Source organism: Heliconius melpomene, chromosome 21 (genome assembly GCF_056956725.1).
Source record: "Heliconius melpomene rosina isolate 202511_hmr_F chromosome 21, ASM5695672v1, whole genome shotgun sequence".
In the NCBI taxonomy this organism is placed as follows: Eukaryota; Metazoa; Arthropoda; class Insecta; order Lepidoptera; family Nymphalidae; genus Heliconius; species Heliconius melpomene.
The window spans coordinates 1390178-1402486 of NC_140409.1; the positions used below are offsets into that span (position 1 = coordinate 1390178).

General features: G+C 34.7%; 1 protein-coding gene across 1 annotated transcript in view; it reads right to left on the reverse strand.

The window, feature by feature from the left end:
• mfr (ferlin family C2 domain-containing myoferlin misfire) overlaps nt 1–12309 on the reverse strand; it is a 71185-nt gene that overhangs the window by 49636 nt on the left and 9240 nt on the right. The window contains exons 2-3 of the mRNA XM_085205787.1: nt 7017–7078; nt 4095–4283 (exon numbers count right to left, since the gene is read on the reverse strand). Of these exons, the coding sequence (XP_085061913.1) occupies nt 4095–4283; nt 7017–7078 (251 nt within the window). The remainder of the gene's footprint in view (nt 1–4094; nt 4284–7016; nt 7079–12309) is intronic.

The following is a 12309-nucleotide window of genomic DNA, read 5'->3' on the forward strand; positions in this document are numbered from 1 at the left end:
TTGATGCTCTTAGCCATTCACAGAAGCTAAAATGGCGATCGGCTGGACATGTAGCCAAACTCACAGATAATCGCTGGACCATACAGACTACATCTTGGTTAGGATCATCGGGGCAGACCATATGCGCGCTGGGCAGATGACCTTATAAAAATAGCAGGCACCCAATCAACCCACTCAATAACAACACTACACACTACGTACTAGATACCTTCCAATCAGGGCTTCCGGGTACAAGCAACTGTGCCCGTTTGACACAATTCCACTGCTTTTATTGTCTTTTTCACCTAAATCTATCTACCCACATTTACATGAGCACGCTAACAATATTACTTATTATCTTTTGTATACATTATAAATTCCTTTTTAATTTTCAAACTGTAATTTAGCAAGAAATAAAAGGCTTTTTATTTTATTTATTTATATTCAATTCCACGTTCTGTTAGACAAAACGTGGACTTCAGCCCGCCACTCATCAAGCAATGTATTGAAAATTGGCCGGAGAGTAACATCCTTATAACTGTGATTATTGAAAAGACATAATAAAAGCTCTCTAAAACAATATCTTTTTAAAAAACCCAACAACGTACTCTGAAAAAAATGTATCTAAAAAAATATATTTAAAACAAAATCATTTGAGTTTTTTCTTTAATACCTGGCCAAAGCTCGAAGCTCGCAGAGCAAAGTAAACCCTGGTCGATATTTACAAAGCGAATGTTTATTTACTCAATGCTTCAAACGAAACGGTTTGTTACAACCAAATAATAGTGAAATATGAGTTGGATATAATGTTATTACAGTACATTGAGACTGTCTTAATCAAAGATATTGCGTGTTGAGAAACGGACGTGCAACTCAACGCCGTGCTATATGTTGCCAGAGAAGGGAAACGAAAACTTCATTACCCCGTTGAGGATTCAACCCACAAACATTCATTTAGAGCAACAGTGGGACAACCACTGAGCCACGGAGACTTCGTGATAACATATATTTAATTTACTAAATTATTATAAGGATTTTCATTTGCTAGTATTGTATTGTATAATGGGAACCGCCTGAGGCCTTAACGTTCATTCTGTTATAGAATTAGTTTTGTTTAATACCCACAATTTTATTCAAAGTAACGTAAAATTTTCATTATGTTATATAATTTATGAGATTAGTTTTCTGTGGGATAGTGAAATATTACATTGGGTTCCTTTCCCGTTATCTATTACAAGCGTACGACTACTGTAAACACGACTGTCGTGAGTTCGATTCCCATTTGAGGGAATACAATATTAATATTTTCATTCGCTCTGACAGAGGCAAAACGCGGCGTTTGTTTGAAAGTTGACAAGTAGGTAGGTTAAAAAATGAAGAGAGGAATGAATTAAGAGAGGACTTCCTAAATTTCTTATAAGAGCGAAAAACTACGAGATTTTCAATTACGTCTTAAAATCCACTCAAGCAAAGTAGTGGGCGAGAACTAGACATATAATATATAATATGCAAATACATTTCAGTAAAACAGAAAAATATTCGGTAGACAATTTGAAGAATGTTTGTAGCAATGAATTAACGGTAAGCATTTTGCCGTTACAAATACATAAGCACTTGAACTAAAAGTTGTATGGAAAGGACTTGTAGCTTAGTGGTATATGATATGTATAGTCGATTCAAATCCCATATAAAGTAATTATCTCTATATATAATAAAACAGTAAAAATATTAAGAAAGAAAGAAAATAGAAGTTGTTATAAAAAAGCAACTTCATGCTTTTCCCGCAAACACTGTAAGCAGAGTGAACGTACTGTCAGGACACTTTCTTCCTCGCTTCCTCCTGAATTCTAGTTATTGCCATCTTAGTAGCGGATTTCAATACCGCGCCTTGTAAAAATCGTGGAAATTCAGCAACTAAAGTAAATTTTAAGTGAAATATTAAGTATGCCTCTGGGAAATTACAAATTCTGACTGCTTAACATTACGCATGAAGTGAAAATTGATAAAATACATTTAGTTCTAAACTTGAATTAATTCTCACGAGCTTTGTCCTTCAAATAAAGGCGGTTTTTACTTTTAACTGTCGATATTAACTATTAAAGAATAATAAATACTGATTTCTTGAGGTCACTGACTGTCTCTTATTGCGGTATTCCTCTGATCGATGAGACTTGGGTAGTTTCAAAAAGCAAGTGTCTCTCATCTTATTATCTCAATATAGAGCTTAAAACACAATACTTATTTTTTTCGAAAGATTCTTTCACACCATAACCAACTTTGTCTATCCCGCTATACTAAGAAGCCGAGTTACTGAAAATTTAACTTAATTTTATCAATCAATTTAGAAATTACATGGAGCTATAATGTCTCTTCGAACGAAGTTGGGAGCACCACCTATCTAATAAATAAAATTAAAGGATAAGGCAGGATAGGTAGATAGACCTTACGTTATAATGTATTCCGTTTCCTAATTCTCGTAAAATTTTCGTGACATTGTGTGTTGAACGGAACTTAACGCCTGTTTTATCTAATTACCAGAGCTCAAGTGGTCTAGGTGCTCAAGTGGGAATCGAACTTATAGTGGACGTATTTACAGTTAGACGGCTTCAAATAAAATACCTCAAACCACCGATACCAATATTGTGAACTGAATTAGAATACTTAATTCTGAAGCGTACAATTGCAGCGATTCTCTTTCATTTTTTGTACGTAGCTACGTATATCGTACGAACATATAAACGGGAAATATTTTTTCCCTATCATTCATTGTTTCGACGTGGTATGACTGTGAAAATAGGAAAACAATCGATTGTTACGTATGCTAAAACATTTGTATGCCTTTGAAATTGATTTATCATACATATTTCTTATGTAGATGTTTTAGGTGATTATGACATACTTGGAGTTTCTTTTAGTGTGGGTTCGATATATATATATAAAACCGCATCTAAATCTTTTAAGTCGATTCTGAGATTAGCAATAACAAACGCATAGACAAACGGACAAACAGATAAATATTTTAAAAATCACTGTATTGGATTCTATAAGGTTAATAAAGGTTCCCAATAATATTTTTTTTAAATATCTTCCAAGTACAGACACCGATCCTCTTACTATTTTATAATAAGTATAGATGGCCTATTCTCAAGTGAGATTCGAACCCACCACCACTTTGCGCCCGCGCCACGACTGGCCTCCTAAACATTTCAAATAGAAAAACAATTGAAAGAATACATTTAGAAAATAACGACATACAAACGGACAGACAAACAAATATACCTGAAATATATATATACAGAATTATTTAAATAAGCTATATTATACACTTGTTGGATTTTCATAACTCATAAAGTCCTTTATATGCTCTATACTAACAAACTGTGTGTGGACTGTTAAAAGTTAAATTATCTATGAGGACCGACGTGCTTTAATAAGCTTAGAATAAACATCATTGCCGTTCACATCATTCGTTACAGAGACCGTTGTGGTGCAGTCAGAGAATAAGCGCGAAAGTTGTGGGTTCGATCACGGGAATTAATTATTTTTATCAAGTTAAAAATAAATGTCATAAATGAAATTATTTCATTTAAGCGCTAAGACACTCCATGCTGCGTAATTTTTTTAATTTTTTTCATCTATTATAATTGCTAATCGGTAAGTTGGAAATAAAATTTTATTTATTTTAATTAAGTTAAGAAATATACATCATAAAATAGCTATTTAGAATTTAAATTAAATAGTCACATCCTATTTGAAAGAAACGTCAATTACTATGTAACTGAAATTAAGTTGTTACAAAAATCAACATTTGTACTATTGTACCATTCAATGTCGAATTAACCCTAAATATTTTTTGGGTATTATAGTTAATAACTGAAATTTTAAAAGGTACTTTTATATAAAGTTATATAAAATTATATTACTCCATATTGGCGCAGATGAAAAAACCAGGTTCTATAGTTGTGGGTTGCAATTCCCAAAAATATATTGGTTTCCTCAGTCTGGTGAGATAAAGCGGTGTTGAGTTTCAGCACTCAAAACATATAATCTCTAGAATAAATCAAAGTATATTTCAACTGAATTCCTTTTATCTTGTTTAAAAAAATAATACTTACCGGTACTGGTTTATTCCGGTCGTCGACGAGAGAATCAGTTACAGCAAGTTCAAAATCTTTGACAACGATATCCAGGCCCAGGAGGTAAACTCCCATAGACCGGGGCGTTCCCCACCTAGTCCTCCTTAGTAGCCTAACGCTTAGGACTTCCCCGTTTTTGATCGGATAGTATACGGCAAAAACAAATTCCTGTGGACAAGAAAAATCTTTTTATCGGTTTTAAAGGAAAAAACAAAAAGTCACTTCAAAATTATATTTATATGCACCAACTAAAACAAAAACTAAACACTAGCAAATAATATTTTATCCGACACTCCGTTCTTTATTTTCCGCCAAAAAATAAAATCAAGTCATCAATATTTGGAGTGGGAATCGAACTCACAACCATAATTCAGATATTCAGGTGTGTCCCACTGCGTCATGCCTCTTACAAATTTACTTCTGAAATTGCTATAATTTCTATTAAATTTTAAATAGAAAGGTAAAAAAACTCGGATAACAACATTTCGATAAAGAAAACTTTATGAATATTTCAGCTATGAGCCTATATAGACCATTGACCTATTTTTAACATCAGTTGGAATGAGCGACCCGCTTTCCTTCTTCTGTCGGTTTCCTTTTATTTATTTATTTATTTATTTTCACGCTGTATCCCGCACACAGCACTGTAGGCGTAGGAAATCTGGAAACCTATTGTTAAGAAGCCCCGTTCCCATTAAAACATTCGTTCCCGTTACTCACTTCTGCAGCATTCTAGATGCACTGCGCGTCGATTGGCGGACTTTAACGACGAGATTTGTGTCGTTATCAGAGCAACGATACGAGAACATAAATATTTTATTCCTCCGAATGGGAATCGAACCCACAATTGTCACAGTGACGGTCGCATGCTTGTGCCCCGGCGCAACGACGGCCTCAACGATGATCCCTTTATTTCAAAAGCAGAATAAGAACCACCAGAGATAATCTGGTGTCAAGATACTTAATACAAGAGAAGTAACTATTGCGTTTTCAATCAGATGCCCAAATATATATTTTAAGCTCATTCATTTAGTTCCCTTAAAGCTGTATATGTGCTTTCGTTAATCATGTTGATGAAGTCATTTAAGAAATACGTAATCGAATCCAGTTATATATAATATTTTCAATAAGCGTGATATGCATACCTAATGTTCATAATTTCCCCATATATTATATATATATTATATATGTACATAACATAAAAGTTACAATGAATTTTCTTAAGTGTGTCTTCGCATGTAGTGCATTACTGCATTATAGCTTTAGAACTTAGCACAACAGTCGCGGTTGTTACAGTTTTGTTTTATTTTTTAACTTTATTGAATGTGATACTTATTGGTTTAGAGTATAATAAAATTATTAATATCAAATTTTTGTAAATTATATGAGGAGAATGCTTAGTGATGAAATACTCCGTTTGCAGTGATCCTCTGTTTCACAGGCAACCCAGCGTAAGACGCACTACTATCCCCACTTTTCGAAACATTGCGTGTTGAGTGGCCAACGGCAACGCCGCACTTTCTCTTCTTACCAAGGCGAGGGAATGAAAATTATTTATTCCCTCGTGTGGGAATCGAATCCACAACCATCGCATTTACATTTCAGTCAGACTCCGTGCCGCTGCGCCACGATGCTCTCCGTTAGGTACAGTATCAAACTTTAATTACACGAAAAGCTGTATGAGAGCGAAAATGAAAATGCCAATTTGTGATCATGACAGGTGAGACCGAAATGTCGGCCAAATGAAAATGTATTCGTGGAACGTAATGTATTTTGTATTAAGGGGAAATTTAAAACTTCAACGGAAACTGGATTAACAGTAGGCCTTTGCCTACCCTGCTTTATGTGGGATGTGAAGCTAAAAAAATGATATTTCCAAATGTGATGTTATTTTGTTAGCCAATTTTGACGATTGTATTGTATAACGTGTGAGAGATAAGGGACGCAGGTGGAGACCTGACCTGAATTGGAAGCCACGACAACTCTCCGAAGGCCATATGTGAAGAGGAGAGTAATTTTCCGCTCTCCGCTAAAATGCGACACATAACTCGTTGTGTGACAGAGCTAAACTCTGCCTTGCAAGCTTGAAATTGTAGGTACTCAATCATTCCTCAAAATGGGTATCGAACTCACATCTATCGTCACGACATCTCACTCGTTATTATCGAACATTTATTTACACAAGAACAAACAAAATTGTAAGCTTATTAAAATAGAATCATAAAATGTAGCTGCCGTCAGCATTAATTAATTTATTTATGTTTAAATTAAAGGCCTCACTGGAGGGCGGTTCATTGAGAAACAAACTTGAAATAATACTTTATAAAACTATTTCTAATGTTCTACAAAATATTTTAATTCTCTTTTCATAGTATTGTTGTTATACTATTTTTTTCTATTTCTTTTTTAGTTGTTTCTGAGGTCTTCTATTTCTTTGCTCCGTCTTGTTTCCAGAACTACAAAATGAAAATATTCAATAATTCATTCAATTCGGAATGGGAATCGAACCCAAAACCTTTTATAATATATGGGAGATAGAGAAGAGAAGTACCTACGAAAGTTCGTGGTTGGAACCCACAATGTCTATTCGGGAGAATTTATCATTCTTATTACTCTTACAATGGAAAAATAAAAGTGCGTTTTATTCCACCATTCAAACGTAGAAACGTGAAATTTGGACAGACGTTTACTTTCGTAATCTGGACATCCACTAAGAAGGGATTTTGAAAAATTTTAACCCTATAGGAGTGAAATAGGAGTTTTTATAAAATTTGATATTTAGACGCTTAAAAATATTTCATTGAACACGTGTTTCATGGTTTATTAGAATTCACTCCTAAGGGTGCAAATTAGCAGGCGAAGCTGCGCGCATCCGCTAGTTTAAATATAAAATTTTCTTACCTGATTAAGGTTGATTATTTCATGATGACCCCCGCAAACGATGGAGGAATATTTGATGATGTCTGTAACAAACAATCAGTCAGGCCTTAAATTTATACTGTTATGCCCCGTATCGTTGAATTATTTTACATATCGTACGCATTCGCTTTTCTCTAAAAAAAATCGCAAAATAATTAAATGGGATAATGTTAGAAATAGTATTAAAATATTTTAAATTTGCAGCTTTCCTAAATATAACGGTAGGCAGAAAGGAACCTAGTGTTAATACACTCTGTCTCCCACTTATCTGCCTATTTACGAGACGCGAAAAACGCATTTCGAATATATTTTTTCCATCAGAATTTAATAATAAAAACCGGCTTCACGCTTATTACTACTGTTATGGTAACGTACGGAATAACAGTGTAGAAGGAGGGAACCTAAGGAGGGAGCGATAAGAGGAGTATTAAAAAACTCCTCTTATCGCTTTAGCATCAAAACGTGACTGCTTGAGAACTTGACTGCTCGAGACATTGCTTTGACCTATGAGTTCCACCACTAAGTATAAAAATAAGTCGCTACCGTTTCTTTCTTTTAAAAAAAGAAGAACAAAAATTAAAAGACAAATTTCATAGTGTTTTAAAAATGTCAACATTTCATCTTTTATTTTAATGACTTAAAGTCTCTATATAACGATCTTTCATTCCAACCTCTTTTCTTTTCATGAACTGAGTTAATAATTTTAAAATGTTATTTTTGCTGTCAAAGATTTGTGACGATGAAGGAATCTCATTAAAATTTCTGATACTAACTTAACTCGGTTGGTACATTTTTTAACACGCTTTTATTAGGTGAGATGTTAATAAGAAAGCATGTAATAAAATGAATACTGAATGACAATACATTATTATGGTACCTTTGAGCTGGCTGATGATGGACTTGGAAGATGGCTGATGGAACACGAGGCTGCCTACTTCAGCGTTGAGTTACGCTACTCAACTTGCCAGTGTCTCTTTATGAATTCATAGAGTGCTATTAGAAGTAGAGAGCCTTTAATATTAAACTCGGGGGACTTTCTCCGCTCTCATACTCACTCACACTCGCACTCAACTCAAAGTTTTAGATTAGGGCTGAAGCTATTAAAAAAGTTTTACCTTAACGGCAAATAACAAAAATTCAAAGAAAAAGTAGCTATATTTAATATACCAATTTATCTAATTCATAAACAAAATGTACCAAATCAAATTACTGTAATAACTACTTAGAATATGCTTTCCTCCATCATATAAAGAGATATGCTTCTAAACGTTGGAAATAACTTTATTTCTTTATAAATAATGAAAGAGTGGCCAAGTGCGTACCGGTCCCGTCTACAGAGGGTTCAGTAGTAACAAGCATAATAGCATAACCCAGTGATAAGTAATATTTGAAAGGATGTTTGTATTGTAGCTTGTATCGATGACAATAAAGCAGCTTCACGCTTTTTCACGCAAAGCTTGAATATAGTGACAGGGAATTTAGTATCTTGGTTCCTGACATTTCTACGAAATATAGAGTTGCGTAACTCAACGCCGCTTTCTGCCGCGTCTACAGTCAGGCAATGTGCACCACCAAATTAATAAGGGTTTCATTTTTACCATTTACTAAGTAACTCTAAAAACGTGAGTCAAGTACAATCAAGGCTTTGTGACGCCTTCATACATAATGTATGAAAGGCATGAGTTTTCCAAATTTTAATGGACCTAATATTATTTAATCTATAAACGTAAAGATTGTGAGTTCGATCTCTACTCCTAGAAGTAATTGTAATAAAATGTTTTTTATTTCCCCAATCTCACAAAATACTTATTGTCACATTCACGTTGGAATTAAGGAACTTAGTGCCTTAAGACTACGTTCTCTCCACTTAACCTGCTATGCGGAATAATCAATCGTGTTTGATAGCGAACTTGACCTCATTTTGAATTGAATTGAGCTTAGCAGAGAATCATTAATACATTACATATGAGAACTACCTCATATGATATTCCACGCACCACAAGTGATCCTCTATAATATTTATTTCTGATTTTATAACATACTAACTTTTACCTGTGGCTTCGTCCACGTGGAACGTAGGGATGTAGCTAAGCATTAGATATATACTCACAGTGTTACCTCTATAAATGGACTTAATGAAAAACAAAAACATTATTTCAGTTCGACCCAGTAATTTCTGAGATTAGCGCGTGCAACCAAACACATTTTTAAGCTTTCAAATATTAATGTTGATTGAAAAATAAATTTCATTCTATTCTTTTTTATTAAAAAAAAATATAAATATACGTTTTTATATAATTCCACTGGAACTATATATTTATTAAAATTCAATTTAAAACTATTTCTACATTATATCGAAATGTTGAATGGTTATTGATATCGATACAATATGATACTGAGTTGGTTGCTATTTCAGCTTAGCACTGTATCCCACACACAGCAGGGTAGGTAGAGGGAACCTAGTGTTAAGACACTCCGTTCCCCACTTTCTGCCGAAATCTGGAGGCATTGCGAGTTTAGTGGCAGAACTCAACGCCGCGCTTTGCCTCGACACCAGAGCGAAGAAATGGAAATATAAACGTAAATAAATATTTCACTTCCTCGAGTGGGAATCGAACCCATAACCGTGGCGTTACAGTCACACCCTTGTGCAGCTGCCGCCCTGACAGCCTCTTCATAGCTATTCTTAGTGTAAATTATTTTAATTAGCTTCACGCTGTCTCCCACATAGCAGGGTAGGTAGAGGGAATCTAGTGTCAAGACACTCCGTTCCTCAGGCGCAATTAAATTTCCGAGACATTGCTCAAACACATCAAAGTTTTTATCAAGTTATGTTAAAATTCTTATTTAGACTTATTTCGTTGTTAACATCTCTTGTTGGTATGAAGATCGTCCATTGTTGTTCATTTTAAATTTAATACGTTTTTGTTAAAAACATTTTTCTTTCCTCAGGTTGAAGCGCAGTGACACTAAACGTGAATGTTTTATGTGCGATGCCCACTCAGATGAGTGAATTGTTTTCATTTCCTTTCTCTGCCAACAAAACAAAGCGCGGCGTTAAGTGCCGCCACTCTCCACACAAAGTATCGTAATCGGACAGAATAATGATGTGCGCGGAGTGTCTTTTCTCTTGACATTACCGTCTGTCCACCTCGCTTTATAAAATTACATTTGTTTTTATCCTGCTAAGCATTAGTCTGCAAGATATCCTTGTCATGAAAATTGAAATAAATGTGACTATACAATCTTAAATATTAGGGTAGCGCCGTTGGAAACAATGCTCTTAATTTACAATAAATATGAATATGCACGTTTTTAGTACAATTTTGTAGATATTGTGCCTGCCCTGGTCGTCAATATTAAATGACACTGTTACCCAGACCCACCACGCTGCATGAATTACTTTCGTTTAATTAGTTGAAAATATTAAATATTTTATATACTTATATATTTATTTTTCATCACTCTGGTAATTAAGGAAAGCGCGGCGTTAAGTTTCGCCAATCAACACGTAATGCCTCAAAAATTTAACGGAAAGTGGGCAAGGTAAGCGCCTTAATGGAATCGTAAGTAACTTCAACTCGTGACTATCTAGGTTTACAAATATATACGTTATTTTCATTTGTTGCTGCAATAACATGACTCACTCGACTCTCACTCAAGTAATTAAAGAGTGTTTAATTGAATGAATACATACATGTGGAGAAACAATTTTACTTAAAATTATGCTCTCTCTCTCTCTCTCTGCTGCTACACTTTGTAATCCACGAATTTAGTTTACAGTTGTAAACTGGACTCATTTCATTTTATTTGAAGTAAAATAGCTTGTTCTGATAACAAACACTTGTACGCATCAACTTAGTGATAAGACACTTTGCTTGATTTTCAATTTTCAAGACGTTACGTTGCTAAGTGGCGGAACTCAATCCTGCGTGTTGTTTTGATACTCTGGTATTAAGAGTGAGACAATGAAAATTATGAAATTCCTCGAGTGGGAATCGAACCTACAACCGTCGTGATTGCAGTCAGATCCAGTGCCGCCGCGCAACGAGGTATTCTCTGACATTAGGTATGCTAATAAAGCTCGTAATACACGTTCCTTGTCACTGTCAACATATAATGAGGTGTCTTAACCTAAGATATACTTGCAGCGCTACTACCTACCTATTATGCTATATTATAAATAAATATCTGTTGTACATATAGTATTCTTATAGGTCGGCTACATGAGCTGCGGTTTGGGTTCGATTATCGTTTCGGGGGAACGAACACAATACAAAGTTATACCGCTTAATACCTACGGAATGTCACGGAAATTGGATGGTAAGATTGGTTCGATTCCCACCCATGAGATAATTATTTCAACAGTCTGTTTTAAGTATTGCACGAAATCGTAATCGCGTAACTCAACGCCACGCTTCGTTTTGCCAGAGTGAACAAATGAAAATATGTTATTGCCACGAATTATCTCGAATCGAACTCTCTAGCATCGCTGCCGTACTATGCCTGAATATTTTATATGGATATTCAATAATATAATTAATACTGGCAGACATGCTTTTAGATAGATTAACCGCAGACTGATCGTTGCATTAGGATTTGAATATAAATTGCAACTGTTGTTAGAGACATATTATATATATCTACGAGTATCTACATGTACCTACATTAATATTGAATTTGAAACTTTTATTATAGAAAATTGTAGTTATCTTGCTTTTTATTATTGAGGCCATTGTGGATAGCGCCGCCAGAGGGGCAAGACCAAAACACATCATTACCCTACTGTTGATGGAACTTATAATCATCACGTTACCAGTCAGACGGTGTCGTTCGGTGGTGTTTATATACGTACCTTGTTATATTTGGATGAAAGAACTGTTTTCATTTCGTCGTTCTGGTAAATTGGTAATACGCGACGTTGAGTTCCACTACTAAACAAGGGGAACGGAATTTCTTTGCGGAATTTCTTGATATATGCAGGATACACCGTGAAGCTAAAAAAGTATCCTAACATCCGTATAATAGACGTTCGAATCTATAATTAACTGTAATTTAGCGCCCTAACCCTTCGCAATACACAGTTCACTTTCATCAGCCCTGTGGTTTGTTAGGGTTATTCCCAAAGCAATTCAAATTATATAGAATTAAAAACTAGCTGTAACTTGCGGCTTCGTCCGCTTGTTCATTTGAAAATTAAAAGTGTGGTTTGAAAAGCGTTCGATCCCGAAGTTGTGGGTCCGAACTTTTTAAATTATATAATATAGACTATAAT